At 41.3% G+C, this 20,500-nt stretch overlaps 1 protein-coding gene across 1 annotated transcript; it reads left to right on the forward strand.

Moving 5' to 3' along the window:
• The first annotated feature begins 1,069 nt into the window (after positions 1-1,069).
• Positions 1,070-20,418, forward strand: LOC120441730 (zinc finger protein 239-like). The gene is made up of 3 exons (XM_039617090.1): positions 1,070-1,097; positions 14,410-15,093; positions 18,652-20,418. The coding sequence occupies exons 1-3, from the start codon at positions 1,080-1,082 to the stop codon at positions 19,060-19,062; spliced, it is 1,113 nt and encodes a 370-aa protein (XP_039473024.1). The 5' UTR covers positions 1,070-1,079; the 3' UTR covers positions 19,063-20,418.
• The last annotated feature ends 82 nt before the right edge of the window (positions 20,419-20,500 follow it).

The raw sequence follows: 20,500 nt of genomic DNA on the forward strand, positions 1-20,500 counted from the left end.
ATGGTCCATTGGCTGAAAAGCACAAACGCATTAGACCGTAGGGATGGTGTTCTTTGGGTTGAAGTTTTACTTTTTTACGCCAAATGAAAGAAACATCGTTGTGACCAAGCAATTAAATTTTTGTTTGATCTGACCATAACACAGAAGACCAGAAGTCTTCTTCTTTGTCCAGATAAGCATTTGCAAAGGCCAAGCAAGCTTTTGCGTGCCTTATCTGGAGAAATGGTGTTGTCCTTGGTCTGCATCCGTGGAACCCAGCAGTGTGCAGTGTCCATTGGGTTATCTGCTTTGAGATGTTGCCATCAGCAGAGCCCAGATTCACCAGAATGGCTATAGTGGTGATCCTAGGATTCCTTTCACCTCTCTCATTTTCCTCCTGGCCAGCACACGTGTCACTTTTGGCTTCTGACCACATACTTTCAGATTTTCCACAGTGCGGAACATCTTGTATTTTTTAATAATACTTTGCACTGTAGCCACTGGAACTTGAAAACATTTAGATATGGCCTTGTAGCCCTTTCCTGACTTGTGAGCAGCCACAATGCTCAGCCGCTGGTCCTCATTGAGCTCCTATATTTTAGCCATGACTGTCCACAAACCAACTGCAGAGGGCTGCTGTTTTTCACCTGTTGAGTTGAGTTAAAATAGCTGTTCCCAATAATCAGGGTAATTAGGATGCTTTAGAACAGCTTGGACTATTTGGAATGGTATGCAACTTTGGATTTTCCTAGAGACTGTGACAGTTTGTGAAGGGTATGAATAATTCTGGACATGATACTTTTTGCTCAAATGTAAATAAAAGCTGAGAAATATTTTTTTCCACAATCATGCCTCTTGTACATCATCTTATTGTCTTTTGGAAGACACCTATGTCATTTCCAGTAAAAAATAAAACCTTGCTGGTTGAATAAAAGTAACGTTAAGTCAAAAATTAGCCAGAGGTGTGAATAATTATGGGCTTGACTGTATCTACACTTTTTGTGTCCCAGCTGAGTAACAGGAGAGGAGGAGAGTCTGGTGGAGCAGCAGAGGAACAGTTTCAGCCATTTGGACTCAGCTCAGCCGCTACAGAGGAAACAATGACATCAACAGAAAAGGTGAGAAAAATATCCCAGTCACACTGTTATTGAACCTGTGTGCACAGCTGGTTGTTAACAGCAGCTTTGTCTTTTCCATCCTGGCCTCCTCCATACATACAGAATCTACATTCACAAACAAAAACCACAGAAGTTACACAATATCATCAGTTGGACTCTCCATTTTTCATGAAGTAAATTAGGGCTAAATTTTATATGTCGATATTCTGTTGCTGGATGGCGATATACAATATACATCTCGATATTTATTTTAAGCCATAAAGTAAGAACAAAAAGAGAGTTCTTAGTAAAAGCCGTGTCCCAGATTGCGCAGAGGCAGTTTTATTAACATACAACGTAGATGTACATGAAAAAATTACTCAGAAATAAACGATCAGCATTTATTAAATAATAATGCTCCATATATAAAATAAAACACTGTTGTTTTTGCACATAACAAAAAGCAATAGTGCAGTCAAAATGTAAACTAAAAGACGCTGAGCATAATAACAAAGACAGATTTCGCAGCTGCTCTGTTCCCATGTTCTACTGTGTACCGTGTGACAGCCTTGTTTCTTAACAGGTGCCATTTATGGTCCTTATACACACACAATAAGGTAATATTACGTTGAAGCACGGTACGTATTACTCCGCGACACTTCTGATTACAGTAGCTGTAATGCTCAGACAAACCATGTGAGTGAAATTGGCCCCTCACCTTCTTCAAATCCAACAAAAGTGGTGTTAATCAACTGTGCTATGTTTGTGCTGATTTGTGCTGCTAAAATTGTCATTTGTGCACAAACACTGTCCATCTAATCTGACTGAGCTGGAGCTGTTATGCAAAGAAGAATGGGCAAAGATTTCAGTCTCTAGAAGTGCAAAGCTGGTAGAGACATACCCTAAAAGACTGGCAGCTGTAATTGCAGCAAAAGATGGTTCTACAAAGTATTGACTCAGGGGGCTGAATAATTACACACACCCCACTTTTCAGTTATTTATTTGTAAAAAAAAAATGTTTGGAATCATGTAGGGCTGTTCGATATAACGATATATATCGGATGACGATATAAAAACGTCTATCGTTTCATTTTACGCTATCGTTTGTTTCGTGGTGTCGCAAAATAAACTGTTTACGGCAATATTTTTCATCGTTCTGATGGTCACTGTAGTGGCTATATTAATTTCTTAAAGTTCTCTCTTTCTCTTATATTTAATATAACCACACTACGGACGGACAAGCGCCTGTTTTTATGCGTTGTGGTTAGCAACAAAGACGGTAACACCATCGCATGTCCGCTTGTTTATGTACCACATAAACCTTTCACAATAAAGCTCAAGATACTGTTGGGACTTTTCAAAATAAACTGAATCACGTGAAAGAGCAGATTATTTACAGATGAGATGTAAAAAAGAGCCGCCAGGTGCTAAAAAATAAACCTCAGACTCAAACGTTAGAACAGGCTTTTCCCCGCAGCACGCTGTGTAATAAATACTCACAAAGAAAACGGCGGCCGTTACAACTTATGTCATGCATCTGTTAACCCTTTAAAGCGGTCAGAGCGGGCACGCTTCGTTTTGCGTAACTATTTTGATATTATAATGGTTGTATTGGTGTATATCAACTTGAAATGCTCCCAAAAATGGCACTACAACATGTAAAAATATAACATAAGCTCTGGCCGACTTGGTTCTATGGTAGGTCTTAAAGGGTTAAAACACTCGACTCCAGCTACATGACACACAGCTGAAAACACTTCCCGCAAGTCGAGCTGCCCGAGATTCACCGAATTTACAGAAAATGTTACATTTCTGTGATTTATATCGTTATCGGGACGATAGAATTCTTATATCGGGATATGAGATTTTGGTCATATTGCACAGCCCTAGAATCATGTATGATTTTCGTTCCACTTCTCATGTGCACACCACTTTATGTTGGTCTTCCAAGGAATTCCAATAAAATTGATTCATGTTTGTGGCTGTGATGTGACAAAATGTGGGAAAGTTTAAGGGGGCCAAATACTTTTGCAAGCCACTGTATAAAAGCTATGATGAGACCATGGTGTAGCAAAACAGACAACCTGACAATGAAACACAGAAAACAGAGGACTTGAATACAAAGGAGGTAATCAGGGGAAGTGAGAACACATGGGGAAACAGCTGACTGAAATTAAAAATAATGATGTCACAGGGCAGTGAAGCTAAACACTGACAAAAACACACCAGACTCTTTCAGAAAAAACAGGAAACAGAGAAAAATACAATAATCAACGAAATAAAACAAAAGTGCACAAAACACTGGGTCTCCAGGAACACCACCAAGTCATTGGTTCAGGTATGTGGATGACACCTGGGTGAAAATCAAATCTCAGGATGTACCAAAATTTACAGATCACATTAAATCGGTGGACCAACACATAAAATTCACCAGGGAGGATATGAAAAGTGGCAGGTTAGCCTTCTTAGACTGTGAGATTTCCATCATTAATCGGGGAGATCTAAAAAGTGATGTGTACTGTAAACCTACGCATACCGATCAGTATCTCATCATCCACTGGAGTACAAACTGGGCGTCATCAGGATGCTACAACATAGAGCGAACACCATCTCCACAGACACAGTGGCCACAGAAGCAGAAGAACATCACATCAAGAAGGCCCTGAGTAAATGTGGTTATCCCATCTGGACTTTTGTCTAAGCTGGGAAGGCGCCAAAAGAAATCTTCAGCCAATCCAGGAGAGAAGGACAACTGCTGACTAAACGAAAAACCGTAGTGATCCCATTGTCATGGCATTGGGTCTACGACCCAGTGTTTTATGTTTTATAGTTTTATTCTTTGATTATTGTTATTTTTTCAGTGTTTCTTGGTTTTTGTCATTGCTTTTTGGACAATGTTTTCACCACCCAGAGAGGAGATTACAAAGACCTCTCCCTCCCCCACCTCAGTGCCTCTGATCACATCACTGTTATGCTAATGCTAGCATACAGGCCCCTGCTCAAAGTCGCCAAACCAGTTCATAAGCAAGTACGTGTGTGGCCAGAAGGGTCCTCAGAGGCACTTCAAGGCTGGGAGATCTTTAAAAGGCTGCCACACACGACAACACCACAGACTTAGAGGAATATACAAAAACTGTCATTGCCTACATCCCAAAATGCATTGATGATGTCACAGAGACCAGGACTATCACTGTCAATCAGAAACCATGGCTCACAGGTGAGGTCTACAGGCTCCTAAGGTTGTGAAATGCAGCTTTCGGAGCCGGGGATTAGGTCAACCTAAAAAGAGCACGTGTCACGTGGCATCAGAGACGAAAAGGCAGTACTCCCGGAGGATTTTGCAAAGCTTCAGCAACAGCAGAGATACTCGGAGGCAGTGGCAAGGAATACAAACCATCACAGACTACACTTAGCAGACCGTGGCGACACATTCCCCAGAGAGTGTGTGGAGATCCCTTGCCAAAATCAATATACACAAAACTCAAGGTCCTGATAACATCCTTGGACGAGCACTGAGAGACTATGCTGTGAACCTCACAAATATCTTCACAGACATCTTTACCACATCATTAGGGTCAGACTGTCCTTCCCACATGCATTGAAGCCTCCACCATCATTACTGTACCGAAGAAGTCCTCTACATCCTGCTTTAACGACTACCGTCCGGTTGCACTCACCCCAATCATTAAGAAGTGCTTGGAACAGTTAGCCATGCATCAAATCAAATGATCTCTTTCCACCAACCTGGATCCATTTGAGTTCGCATACCGGTCAAAACGCTCAACCGATGATGCAATTTCAACTGCCCTTCAATAAGCCCTCACACATCTGCACACTATAGACTCATATGTTAGAATGCTGTTCATAGACTTCAGTTCAGCATTCAGCATTCAGCACCAACATTACCTACTAACTTATTCACATACTTTAACTGCTGGGGATCAGCACCTTGCTGGGTAACTGGCTCCTGGATTTCCTGAGAGGAAGACAGCAAGCGGTCGTACCTCCAGCCCACAAACACTGAATACAGTGGCTCTCCAAGGATGTGTGTTGAGCCCCCTCTGCTGACCCACGACTACACACCATCACACAGCTCCATACTTTCCATCACGTTTGCAGACGAAACAACTGTGGTAGGTCGCATCATTAACAATGATGAGGCCTACTACTGGGGTGAAGTCAATCATCTGGCAGAGGGGTGCAGCAACAACAACCTGTCCCTGAATGTGGAGAAGACCAACAGCGACTCTACTTCCTCCGCAAACTGAGAAACGCAAGAGATTCAACCCCCATTATGAGCACCTTCTACAGAGTTAGAGAGTTTCTCAGTCTTGTTCTCTAAAACCTAAAGATTTATGAATTTGATCACCTGGTCCCTTAACAAAATCAACACCCTACTGTCGACAAGAAGTTTGGGCTGGGGAGACCCTGATTGTCCTGCAGGGATGTTTGCTGCCGGATACGCAATGTTCGCTTGCATCATGTGCCTCACTTTCAATGGAGAGCATTGAACTACCTATTTGGATCCATGATAGCAGAGTTCCTACTGTTAGGAGCTGGCTCGGACCTGGCTTATCAAAGAACAAAGGAAGCAGGCACAGCTGTTCAAAACCCCACAACGCTGGCCAACACGATTGACAATGGCCAAGCCGTGAGTACTCAGACTGTGTTTATTGAACGCAATATTGATAACATCTTGAAGAAGCTCAAGGCTCTGCATAGGGAATTCAGAGACCTGATAACCAGTGATGGACATTTAGACCAACTGCGAAAATCATCCGATCCCAAAACAACCATCTCCTTCATGTGGCTACCCAAGGCCAAGACTAGGAATGGGTACTGGTTAGAGCTGCCACAAACGATTATTTTGATGGTCGACTAGTCACCGATTATTTTTGCGATTAGTCAACTAATCAGATCATGCATCCATTGGATGTAAAATGTACAGCTTATTGCACCAGCATCTGCTCTTATATAACTATCATTAGCTTACAACTTTAAGTGTTTATGGTATGTGCTAACTAAAAATAAAGACAAGATGATAGTTTAAGTTTTAATGAAGTTTGTAGATTGTTTCAGTGAAGTTTAATATACTCAGCCGTCTGCTCCTTGCTAACTAAAATATAACAGGACACCGGAGAATATTCTAAATTATATTATAAACTGAGCAGGGCCGCGCGATGAATTCTGGGACACAGCTTCTTCTTCAGGGTTTAACAGCAGCTGACATCCTTGTACATGCAGTGCTGCCATCTTCTGTTTCAGTCCGTTATTACACTCTTAAATCCTACTACTTATTCCTGCATCTTTTGGGCTCTTACAAAGCTTCAAACGACGCGTCGACTATTAAATTATTTTGATAGTCAAAGTAATCGTGACTAGTCGACTAATCGTGGCAGCCCTAGTACCGGTATCCGGTGCCACTATGGCACCGGTTCTGACACAAACTGTAGTAACCAGACTGAAAAGCAGCGCGCATTCCAGTGCTTTATTTCGGTGTTCTTTTTTTTCTTGTGATGTCATACACTTTGGATTCTAGCCAATCATTTTACCTTTCCAAGGATAGTAGGTGGGCCCAGGTACGTACAGATTAAAAATGCCCAAGGCGAAGTGGTCAAAAGTCTGGCTGTACTTCACAGCAAAAGATGCAAACTCAGCAGCCTGCTACAAGTTGTTTAACCCTTTAAGACCTACCTTAGAACCAAGTACGCCAGAGCTTGTATTATATTGTTACATGCTGCAGTGCCATTTTTGGGAGCATTTCAAGTTGATATACATCAATACAACCATTATAGCCCAAATTTTAATAATATGTATGCATTAAGTGCATAGTAATTACATAAATTGCAAAAAAGGGCAATAAACTACAAAAAAAATTGCAAATCGTTTTTCTTTTTTTAACATATATTTCGAGTTAGAGAAATTTAAGAGGCTTATCCCTCAAAACTGTAAATACAAAAAAGTTGCACAAACTAGTTTCCCACCACAGGAAATTTGTGATCTAACAGTAAGTTGAAACTGTGAACATGAATCACAAACAAACAAAAGATATAACCAGTTCACATGACACCAAAATAAAAGAGGGAGCTCACATACCTGTTTAAAATAAAAACAAAACAGTACAGCGACTTCACTTTACCGGACTTCAAGGGAGAGAGAAGGATAGCGGACCACATGTGATGTCACCTGCATGCTCCTATGCTCTCATCTGAGAATGGGTAACTAGCATGTTACAATAAAGTGCTGTACTCGACAGAGAAACAATAATTCACACTAAAACATCAAACAGAACTGTGAGACAAAACACACAAAGGGAACGAGCAGTGTTTGAATTACTTTTAGTTACTTTAACTGTGTTTATTCGCTCACCTCTCCTCAGCTGGGCCTCTAGGCGACTGAGGAAAATAGCACGCAGCTACAGGAAGTGACTTCGTGGGAAGTCAAAGGTCACACAAACAAAATAAAAGCTCCCAAAATATAAATACAGAAAATAAACATATATAAATAAACACACGTACATAACCAATACCGACCATTGAGTGTAGAAAACATGGACGACGCGACCCCGCCTCCTCCCATTGTGCAAAAATGAAGCCAAAATATCCCGCTTGTGGAGGCTGCCATCTTGCAAATTTGGAGCCAGAGTCTGCGCAGTAGTGATTTGAGGTGGAGCGACTGTGTAACGCTCGGCCCACACACCCGCTGGACGTGACCACAAACACGCCCCCCTACACTTTTTACGTAGCCCGGCTGCTCGAGTTTTTTTGTTGGTTTACCGCGACTGACGACTCGTTTAATTAAGGTAAATACAACCATGTCACTGTTATAAAAAAAAGATGCACAGCTTATCATCTTATAGTTCTAAAATCACTTTGTTGTTAATTCGTTTGCTAGATTAGTCACTAGCATACGCGCTGTGTTGGAGGCTTGTTGCTAGTTAGTTAGGGACACTACACACCTGTTACTCATTGACTGTAGAAAACTTTTCTACACTCAATGCTGTTACTCTAATAGTCTGTGTTATTGAAGGATTCAGCACTTCTTATGTTTGTTATCCATTTTTAGACAGCAATGAGATCATCTGCACACTCTACAGAGGCCCAGAGTTACTGTTAATATCAAAAATATAATGCTGTCCTTTGAGATTTTAACATAAGACTGTGAGTGTAATGGATCTAAAACTGTTTAAATCTTCAGAGCCCTCTACAGCCTGGTAACATGGAGACTTTAAAAACATCAGCAGAACGTTTCAGTAGTGTAGTCTAATTTGTTCTTTTCATTTAATAATAATCCATATTATATCAACAGCTACATTCACCCTGGAGAGAAACTAGTGAGGGAGACCATCAGGACCAAGCTGGGTTTCCTGGGTCCAGAGGTTTGGAGAAACTTCTTCCTTTTCTTTCATCACAGCTGTCCTGTGCCAGATGTTCTGTTGACCCACTGAGAGAGGCTTCATTTAAGAAACACCAGGAAGACTGAAGCTCATCGCATTGATCAAGCAGGACTCATGATCTTCACCAGCAGCTCCCTCACAGGGAAATCTTCGGCACTCCTCCGTAGGCCCGATCCAGGAGATGGATACACCCAGCATTTCATGAACACTGTGATGGAGACCTTTGGTTTGTGTAATGTTATAAATACTCGGATACTCCCCAGAGGCTTCAGACTTTTACATAAAGATAATATATTCAGTCCTGTAGAAAGTTATATATTTAAAAACATATGATCCTCTCTGGTTACTCTGGTATGAATAACTCTGAATCACTTTATGGTAAATAACACTATCTGTAAAAACCTGTGAAAGAATTCCAGATGACAAGTTTGTAGTTCAACATACAAGTGACGACCTTTGACCTTCATCATGTTTTATTAAATTGTGTTAGAGAAAATCTCATATGCTCTTCATGCAGCTGAGTACATCAAGTGTTTAAAACGGAAGCTGTGCAGGTCTGAGATCAGCAGCTTTGTGAAACACCAAACTGAGGTCCTGTTAATGCTGATATATAGTGACACTGTTACATGAGTGATTAATCCTTTTGTTTTTTTGTCTTTAACTTTATCAATAAAGCTGCAGCTTTCACTACAGCACGTGTGGTACTTTAACCTTTGTATTGTTTTCATCAGTTCATTTTGCAGTTAACATGTTGGATGATCTGTCTGCTGTCACTGGGTGGTGCTGAGGTCTGAATCTGAGGGCAGCTCCTGTAATCACAAAGAAAACAGAACCATCAAACTCAAATATAAATTTTATCCCTCAATATTGAAATAAAGCTGATTCTTCTGTCCTCACACACTCAGGATCTGAAGTTCTTCTCTTACATTTTTTCAGTATTACAGTACACTACAGTACTTTAATCCATAGTTCCTGATTAATGAGGAGTTACTGAAGTACAAGCTTTTAAAAAAGATGTTACTGTCTTTACAGATGTGGCAAGAGACTGAAAACATGCTGTTGTTTGCACATATTTAATATTCAGCTCTGCACAGGAGCTGCAGCAGGGTGCAGCCTGTTGCTTTTACAGTATAATACTTGTAATAAAAGTACAGTAACAGTAATTAGTGACTGAGCAGCCCGGGGCGTTTCTCTTGATTTCTTTAGTAAATTCATTCACCTGCACAGATTAGCTAAACGAACCCTGACAGCCGAGTGCTCATTTTAGCTAGCTAGGTCTCGGGACCTAAGGACGGTAGTTACGGATTAGCTTACAAACACGTTTAACTTACCGAAAAAGTGCAGCCGGGCCTCGGGTCCTTCTGTCGGGTAGTCCAGTTTACTGAAGAACACCTCAGGCTGTCAGGTTAAAACAGTCGGTCGTGTTTTCGTAGCGTAAACGCTGGCCCTCCTCTCAGAGCCTACGCTCTATCTGCGCTCTATCTGCGCTCTATCCCGAACAGAGATACGCAAGTTTCTCCGTGACTGCAGCTGCCAGTCAAAGCTGCTATGATGACGTTTCACCCCAATTTAACATCGCCGCGGTAGGAATTAGAATCAAACTTATGGGAAAGGAGACCCCTTGGACATCAATGAGCATGATGAGAACTATTGATAACCAAAGAAAGAATCTTTGGAAAAAAATGATCTAAGGAGAATAAATTTATTTTAGTCTGACCCCAGTCTCATCCGCTAACATGGAGGAGGCGGGGTTTATGACCTATACTGCAGCCAGACACCAGGGGGCGATAGAGACGTTTTGGCTTCATTTTTGGGGAGCTGTGGCGTCGTCCATGTTTTCTACAGTCAATGATACTGACAAAGCATTATAACACTGCAGGATGGATCTTTGGTGAAATATAAATTATTTTTTAATACACCCGTTGCTTCACCATATTTTCTAGTCTTTGGCTTGGAATGAAGTTGGTTTGGAAACATATTCAGCTATACTTCATCTCCTGCTTTGCGTTTCTGTGGGCGCCCCATGCTAGCAGTGTCCAAGCATTTTGTCCCCCCCCCCCTTTTCATACCGCGCCCCCTCTGCCATGGCTCTGCGCCCCCCACACTTTGAGAATGTCTGGTTTAAGCACTGCTTACAGCCAAGAGTGATACCATATATGCCCTATAGCTGCAGCATATAACATCTGTTTACCAAAAAAACAGCTAAACATGAGAGGTTTTAGGACAAAGTTTGTGTTCTCCAGTCTTTAAGCACCGGTTCGAGCACCGTTTAAGCACCGGCACGGTTTCAAAAGTACCAGTTTGGCACCGGTATGGGATAAAACCTAAACGATACCCATCCCTAGCCAAGACTGGCCAGACAATTCTCCCTGACTGCAGGACCTTGTTTGGACTATCTGCTCCTATCCTTCAAGGTCACCTACGTCAGCTGGAGGACTGGCGACTTTTGCTTAACCGGGTGAAAGAACACTCACCTTCAAGATGAAAACCGGATTTTATTTTGATGATATTAAAGTCCTGTTTGTGGCACATTAGTATATGTGTATATATATACAGTCAAGCCCATAATTTTTCATACCCCTGCCAAATTTTGACTTAAAGTTACTTTTGTTCAACAAGCAAGTTCTTGTTTTGAGCAGAAATGACACAGGTGTCTCCCCAAAGATAATAAGACGATGTACAACAGGCATCATTGTGGAAAAAAATATTGCTCAGGTTTTATTTATATTTTAGCAAAAAGTATCATGTCCAGAATTATTCATACCCTTCTCAATAATCAATAGAAAAGCCTTTATTGGCTATTACAGCAATCAAACACTTCCTATAATTGCAGACCAGCTTTTTGCATGTCTCCACAGGCATTTTTGCCCATTCATCTTTAGCAATGAGCTCCAAATCTTTCAGGTTGGAGGGTCTTCTTGCCATCACCCTGATCTTTCGCTCCCTCCACAGATTCTCAATTGGATTCAAGTCAGAACTCTGGCTAGGCCACTGCAAAACGTTAATGTTGTTGTCTGCTAACCATTTCTTCAGCACGTTTGCTGTATGTTTTGGGTCATTGTCGTGCTGAAATGTCCACTGGTTCCCAAGGCCAAGTTTTTCTGCAGACTGCCTGATGTTGTTGTTGAGAATCTTCATGTATTGCTCTTTTTTCATGGTGCTGTTTACTGTGATTAGGTTCCCTGGTCCATTTGCTAAAAAACACCCCCAAAGCATTAGGTTTGCACCACCATGTTTGACAGTGGGGATGGTGTTCTTTGGGTTGAAGGCTTCTCCATTTTTATGCCAAATGAAGGCAACATCATTGTGACCAAATAATTCAATTTTTGTTTCATCTGACCATAACACTGAAGACCAGAAATCTTCTTCTTTGTCCAGATGAGCATTTGCAAAGGCCAAATGAGCTTTGGCATGCCTTAGAAGTGCCTGGAGAAGTGGCGTTTTCCTTGGTCTGCATCCGTGGAATCCAACAGTGTCCGTTGGACTGTCTGCCTTGAGACATTGCCACCAGCAGAGCCCAGATTCACCAGAATGGCCTTGGTGGTGATCCTTGGATTCTTTTTCACCTCTCTCACTATTCTCCTGGCCAGCACAGGTTTCACTTTTGGCTTCCGACAACGTCCTCTGAGATTTTCCACAGTGCGGAACATCTTGTATTTTTTAATAATACTTTGCACTGTAGCCACTGGAACTTGAAAACATTTGGATATGGCCTTGTAGCCCATTACTCACTTGTGAGCAGCCACAATGCACAGCTGCAGGTCCTCACTGAGTTCCTTTGTCTTAGCCATGAATGTCCACAGACCACCTGCAGAGAGCTGCTGTTTTTCACCTGTTGAGTTGATCAACAGCTATTTCCAATTAATCAGGGTAATTAGGATGCTTTAGAACAGCTTTGACTATTTGGAATGGTATGGAACTTTGGATTTTCCCAGAGACTGTGACAGTTTGTGAAGGGTATGAATAATTCTGGACATGATACTTTTTGCTCAAATGTAAATAAAAGCTGAGAAATATTTTTTTCCACAATGATGCATCTTGTACATCATCTTATTATCTTTTGTGAGACGCCTGTGTCATTTCCAGTCAAAAAATAACTTGCTAGTTGAATAAAAGTAACTTTAAGTCAAAATTTGCCAGGGGTATGAATAATTATGGGCTTAACTGTATATAGTATATGGGGCACTTTAGTATATGTGAGGGGGCAAACTCCTCAAGATGGGTGGTGACCATTTGGCCATCTTGGATACAACTTTTGGTTTTCCAATAGGAAGAGGGCCATGTGACACATCAAACTTATTGGTAATGTCACAAGAAAAACAATGGTGTGCTTGGTGTCAACGTAACTTTATTCTTTCTTGACTTATTTACAAGTTTCTGACCACTTATAAAATGTGTTCAATGTGCTGCCCATTGTGTTGGATTGTCAATGCAACCCTCTTCTCCCACTCTTCACACACTGATAGAGACACCACAGGAGAAATGCCAGCACAGGCATCCAGTATCCATAGTTTCAGGTGCTGCACATCTCGTATCTTCACACCATAGACAATTGCCTTCAGATGACCCCAAAGATAAAAGTCTAAGGGGGTCAGATCAGGAGACCTTGGGGCCATTCAACTGGCCCACGATGACCAATCCACTTTCCAGGAAACTGTTCATCTAGGAATGCTCGGACCTGGCACCCATAGTGTGGTGGTGCACCATCTTGCAGGAAAAACTCAGGGAACGTGCCAGCTTCAGTACACAAAGGAGGGAAACACATCATCATGTAGCAATTTCAAATATCCAGCGGCCTTGATGTTTCCATTGATGAAGAATGGAGCCACTATCGTTGTACCCCATATACCACACCAAACCATCACTTTTGTTGTTCCAACAGTCTTGGAGGGATCCATCCAATGTGGGTTAGTGTCAGACCAATAGCGGTGGTTTTGTTTGTTAACTTCACCATTCACATAAAAGTTTGCCTCATCACTGAACAAAATCTTCTGCGTGAACTGAGGGTCCTGTTCCAATTTTAGTTTTTCCCATTCTGCAAATTCTGTGCGCCGATCTGGGTCATCCTCGTTGAGATGCTGCAGTAGCTGGAGTTTGTAAGGGTGCCATTTGTGAGTAGCTAATATCCGCCGAAGGGATGTTCGACTAATGCCACTCGTCAGTGACATGCGGCGAGTGCTACGCTGTGGGCTCTTGCTGAATGAAGCTAGGACAGCCACTGATGTTTCTTTATTAGTGACAGTTTTCATTCGTCCACATTTTGGCAAATCCAACACTGAACCAGTTTCATGAAACTTAGCAAGCAGTTTGCTGACTGTAGCATGGGAGATGGGTGGTCTCGTAGGGTGTCTTGCATTGAAATCTGCTGCAATGACCCGGTTACTGTGTTCACCAGATACCAACACAATTTCGATCCGCTCCTCGCGTGTTAACCTCTTCGACATGTCAATGGCTGTGAACAAAGAGAAACTTTGTTGGAAGAATAAACTTGGAAGAATAAAGTTACGTTGAAACCAAGCACAACCATTGTTTTTCTTGTGACATTACCAATAAGTTTGATGTGTCACATGGTGCTCTTCCTATTGAAAAAATAAAAGTTGTATCCAAGATGACCGACTAATAAATGGCCACCATGGTCACCACCCATCTTGAGGAGTTTCCCCCCTCACATATACTAATGTTCCACAAACAGGACTTTAATATCACCAACCATTCCCATTTTATTACGGTGTATCCATATAAATGGCCCACCCTGTATGTATGGTTGGAAGGGGTGCTCATGATGGTGCCAGATCATCTGGCAGCCTTTAAAACATTTTCCCTCCGGATAAATAAAGTATTATCAGTTAATCAATCTTTGATTCCACTAATGGAGGGAGTTTCAGTTTGTTCCACGACTGCATTTCACTCACTGCCTCTGTATCTCTGTCACTGCAGGACCAACATGGAGCGAGAGATCAGCGCTCTCAGGAGGCTGACAAATCACACAGAAGAAAGGAAGAGAAAAGATACAGCTGTGATGAGTGTGGGAAGGATATTAATCGGAAGTCTGACCTGATACGGCATCAACTCATCCACAGTGGAGTTAAAGCACACTACTGTGACTTGTGTGGAAAGTCTTTTACCATGGCTGCAAACTTAAAAAGACACCAACTCATCCACAGTGCACTTAAACCGTACAGCTGTGACTTGTGTGAAAAATCTTTCACCCAGTTCGGACACTTAAAAAGACACCAACTCCTCCACAGTGGAGTTAAAGCGTACAGCTGTGATCGGTGTGGTAAAGCTTTTGCTCGTAGTAGCAGCTTACAGGGCCATCTAGTTACCCACTCTGAAAATAATAAAGCATATAGCTGCGACATTTGTGGAAAAACATTCTGCTCGCTAGTCAAACGAAATATTCACCTGCGCATTCACACTGGACATGATGTTTACTGGTGCGATCAGTGTGGGAAACTGTTTACAACAGCCACACACTTACAAAACCACATGTTTACCCACACTGAGGAGAGACCTTATAAATGTGACTGGTGTGAAAAGGCTTTTAAAGAGCCACGTTCCCTGAGACAGCATCAACAGATTCACACCAGAAAAAGACTCTACAAGTGCAGTTACTGTGAGGTATGTATTCATATTTTTACAGTTGCAGTTATTTTGAAGTATTATGTGAATGTAGTTTAATTTCAAAGCTAAATGAGACATGAAAACTTTGTCAACAGAATATTCAGTCAATTCTGAAACAAATCTGCTGAAACTTTCCTGATGTTGGAAAAAAGCTTCTCCCCTTGCTATCTAACATTCACACTCCAAGGGATGCATTGGAGAGCAGCTTGGGGTTAGTATCTTGTGGCTTGTAGCAGGGCTCACAAAATCGCTAGCCCGACGTCCCGGGGCTAGCGATATCTCCGGTCGGGCGACCAAAATCGATCTCAGATGTGCCTTATTTAGTTTATAGAACATAAACCAAAATAAGGCACAGCAATTCTAATTTCCAGATTTCAGTTTTTCACAACATAAAAATATATAAACAGTGCAAACCATTTCCAGTGACAAGATGTGTTGTATACTTTATATTCATTTTTGCTCCAAATGGCACAGCAGCTTCAGAGAAGAGAGAGAACAGGGTAACTTCATCATATGTTCATGCAAGGCAGCTCAGTTTACCATAAATTGTTTGGGTGTGCATCTGTTTCTGCATATTTAGCAAAAATGTGCCATTTCTTCACTCAGTGAGGTGATGGTTAAGCTTCAGCAACAGTTTGCTCTCAAGGTTCTTTCTGTGAAGCTGTAGCTGTTCAGCAGTGAACAGGAGTCCTGCATGACTAAGAAGTCCTTCACAGGCTCCAAATGCAGGAAGAGCTGTATTCATTTTAATGGACAGCTTCTTGATGTGAGGAAAGCCATGCAATATATCCATACCTCCAGTGAATGGACATGAAAGGTACCTCTCCAGTTCCTCTGCTTCTGGCTTTCCTGACCCAGTGGATCCATTATCTTCGTCGTTTAGGCTGCTGTTTGTGCTGGCCTCACCCAGCTCTGAGTCTAGGTCAGGGGTCTGCAACCTTTAACACCCGAAGAGCCACTTGGACCCGGTTTCCACGCAAAAGAAAACACTGGGAGCCGCAAATACTTTTTGAAATCTAAAATGAAGATAACACTGTATATATTGTTTTTTTACCTTTATGCTTTGTGTGAACAACTAAAGTAAGTAAGTAAAGTTTATTTATTAAGCGCTTTTCACAGACAGGCAGTCACAAAGCGCTGTACACAAATATTAAAATAAACAATACAATCAATAGACATTATACACAATGTAAAAGATCAAATGTAAATAATGTAAAGAATATAAAATACGAGATCAACAAAAGGCTTGTTTGAACAGAAAGGTTTTAACTGCTTTTTAAAAGAATCCACAGAGCAACTAAGGTGTGTTGCTTATAAAATCCATGAAGTGCTACAGAGAAAATTACATTTTAGTTATGTAATGAACACATTTTGAACTCTTAAAGAAATATAACAAAAGCAAAGACACCCAGCTGAACTAAAATGATCCGTGTAGCAAACAAAAACTGTTGTGAGCCGCCACCTTTTAAAAAGTAATTGGAAAAAAAAGCACTATGTCGCTAAAAAAATAGATATTTGCAAAATTCTGCCTAAATATCTATTTTACCTGGTTAATGTGTGTGGCGGGCGTGGTCTGCAGTGCCGCTGAATGGGAGTCGGGGACGCACCTGAGCGGCACCCGCAATCGCGCCGCCGCCCTTAAAGTCTGTGCGCTCTCTGCTGTTGTGTTGTCGGGCTGTGAGCTGAAAAGCTACAGCCGGCTGTATGCGCGACAGCAACCGTGTGTGAAAAGTGGTCAATAAAGAGATGCTGAAAAGCATGTCCATGCAAACATCGTCGGGTCTGCAGTGATATGTTTACAATGAGACTTCTGGTCCCAAACCTCGGCTCACAGCGTCTGCTAATCGGGCTTTCATCTTTACGCAGGACTGTAAACTGTCATCTGTGAGGCGTGAGCGGTGTTTGTTTTAACATAGTTCACGGTGGAGAACAGCTGCCGATATAATGTGGATCCGAAGATCCATAATTGGCCTATCTGGGGTTGAAAGTCTCGATAAATGCACGGCGTTTCAAGTGGTACACCAAGCTTCGCGAGTGTGACGCTTATTTTGAGCGATGAAAAAAAAAAAAAAAAAAAATATATATATATATATATATATATATATATATATATATATATATATATATATATATATACACATAATTTTATTTTTATATTTCAAAATCACAACAATCTTCCAATATAGAACTACAAGTTTTTTTTAAAAAAGAACTAAACACAAATAAAATGCACTTCAGCTAAATACTTCTAATTTGTTTTCCCAAACCATGCGGAGCCGCAGTATAAGGACTAAAGAGCCGCATGCGGCTCCGGAGCCGCGGGTTGCCGACCCCTGGTCTAGGTGATGTCTGATGAAGTTGAGACCTGTGGAAAGATGTATGGTTTTCAATAGAATTAGGTCTGGTCATTATAGTGCTGTATACACTGCCAAGCTGCAGATGTTTGGCATAACAATTTGATCTCACTGGAGATGTTTTTTACTAACCCTTGTTGAAAAACAAAATCGTGTCCTTCATATCCGCAAAAACAATTTGCAATCAATTCCAGATTAAGTTCAAAATAAGAACACGTGCAAGGCTAAGCAGTGCTAGCCAATAGATCCTCCTGTTTGGCTGTTACTCTGGGGAAAGATGAGTTAGACGGTGATGAAAGCTCTAACTTGAGCTGCGATGCAGCCTTTAATCTCTGCATGGTTGTCCTGAAAAGGCAAACACCTCAATCTCTGACTGTGGCGCCCCTTCCAACCACAGGGGAGGGAGACCGATGAAGCTAACTGATGGATCTGTCTAGCACAAACCCGCCGCGTGAACGAGACAATTTCTACTACACAGAAAAGCAAGACACAAGTAGGCAAAGTTCCTTTTCTCGTGCATGAGGAAGACCAACTGGATAAATGCCATTCCTTCGCTTGACTCCAGTTGCTCTTGTCCGCTCCCTCGTAACACTGCTCTTTTATTGAGGTCACATGAATATGCATAGGCTCATTAACATGGGTACACATGTGAACAAAGAGTACCGTGTGTGTGTGTGTGTGGTCAGAATGTGACCCCATAAACGACTTCCCTAAACCTGCTGGTCTGGAAGTCCAGCAGTTCATCTAAACAAAAGGCACTTATACTAAAACAGATATAGATGTGTTTGCTATACCATATATCAGTAAGAGAAGATATAACCTCTCTCATGTCCTTAAGCTGTGAGTGTGTATGCCAGAACACTCTGGAATGCACACACAGTCTTTGCAGACTACTAAGGATCAGACCCCTACCAATATGACATCGACTATAAACTCTAAGCATATTTAAGTAAATATTTCTAAGCATAAATGACAATCAACAATATAACCCTGACACTAGCCTCTTAAAGCTGGGCATACACTGTACAATTTTTGGTCCATTTTGAGACGATTTTCAGTCATTCGACCGTTTTGGGGAAAGGCCAGAGTTTAAACAGTAAAATGTGGACGTTGGTAGAGATGTTCTTTATTTCAGGCGATGTTCAGGATAAAAATGTTGAAGGAATTCCCTGACTTACACTGTCTTTGTGTGTTTGTTTAGAAGCAGAGCGACACAGATGGATCCAGTTCTCAACCCTGTCGTCACTGTGGTGGTGGGAAAGAGTTTCTCTGTGACCTTTGTGGAAAAACTTTCAGTCATCAACGAAGCCTAAAAGTACATCAGCGTAGACACACTGGAGACAAAATGAACTACTGCAAAGAATGTGGGAGAGGTTTCCCCAAACTAAGTGAATTAAAACGACATGAAGTCATTCACAGTGGGGTTAAAAAGCACCTCTGTGACCAGTGTGGGTCATCCTTCACCACTGCAGGTTACCTTAAAGTACATAAACGAGTCCACACAGGAGAGAAACCGTACAAATGTAGACACTGTGACAGAAGTTTCTCATATTCAGGGAGTCGTGATCGCCATGAACTTCGACATATTGAAGGGAACTTTAGAACAGTGTGACAAGAGCTTTAAGAATCTGTTTATAATCTGAACATAAACAATCCCTCACTGTAAATAAACTGTTTCACTGTTACCAATGTGCAAAAACAGTCACTTCATTATCTGCTCTATGCAAACATCAGCATGATCCTGCAGGACGGACTTCACTGGATCACAGTGAATCTCAAAAGACAGAAAGATCCTCTTTTGGTTTCAGGGTCAGACTTACAAACCAGATCAGGCTCCACAGAGTTCAGATGGAATCCCCTGTAAAGAGTGTCAGCTGATGTCACACTTGGATCTCATTTTCCGTGACAGAGCTCGTAACGTCAAGGTGGACATTAGGTATGGCTTTTTGCAGTGATCTTGTATAGAAAACAACTTCTGTATCAATAATATGTTTTCTTTTTGTCTACTTTGTGGCTCTGATTTCTGGACTTGCATCAATAATCCTGAATGTTACATTTGGGAAGCAGCAAGTTTTTCTCTTTTTTTTTTAAAATGGATTTTGATTCTCCAAAATGTTATCACTGTCACGTTTAAATGGTTTTCCCATTGGGACACCGTATTTAGTGGTAGTAGTAGTTGTTGTTGTTGTTTTTGATGTTGTTTCACCTTATAGTTAACTAATATTGTATAAATACTTGAACTTAACTTTTGTTTTGATCTTCTGCCTGACTGGTGTTTTCACCTGTTTTACGGTAGAGGTGGGGGGAAAATTGATACAGCACAGCATCTTGATATTTTGCATTGCCATGTTGTATCAATACAATGACACCAAATATCGATATTTATTAAAGAAAATAAAATACTCTGGAAATACAATGAATAAGGGGGCTCAACGTATAAGAGGCCAACTTTCTGCAAACAGTTGCAGTCTGACTTGAAGTGACTGCAATCACTTTGGGAGAGATTGTTGCAGATTTTAAATAAATGCTGCCTTATTTATAAGTGCAGACTATATGCTACCATGTTTTCATCAGTTTGGTGTTAGGCTTGTTCAGTGAGCACTGCTTGAGGGGACTCGACTCACCGGGTTGGTTAGTCGGTTGCTGTTAATAGACTTACATTAGTTTATATTTGCTAACTAAAAGCAGAACTCACTGGAATATACGACACTAAAACTAGAAATCAGTCTATAATGGGGGTTACTTTTATGCTGCCTCTGACTTCAATGAGTTTAAAGTTAAGAACCTGAGGATATACAGTCTACTCAATCTTTTAAGCAGTAAGTGGTTCTTCGTTGGGAAAATCTCCCACTTACAGTGGCTTGCAAAATTATTCGCCCCCCTTGAACTTTTCCACATTTTTTCACATTACAGCCACAAAAAGTTCAACATGAAAGACCAATACAAAGTGGTGTACACGTGAGAAGTGGAACAGAAATACATGATTCAAAACATTTTTTTTTTTACAAATAAATAACTGCAAAGTTGGGTGTGTGTAATTATTCAGCCCC

The sequence above is a fragment of the Oreochromis aureus genome, linkage group 9, assembly GCF_013358895.1.
Source record: "Oreochromis aureus strain Israel breed Guangdong linkage group 9, ZZ_aureus, whole genome shotgun sequence".
NCBI classification, from domain to species: Eukaryota; Metazoa; Chordata; class Actinopteri; order Cichliformes; family Cichlidae; genus Oreochromis; species Oreochromis aureus.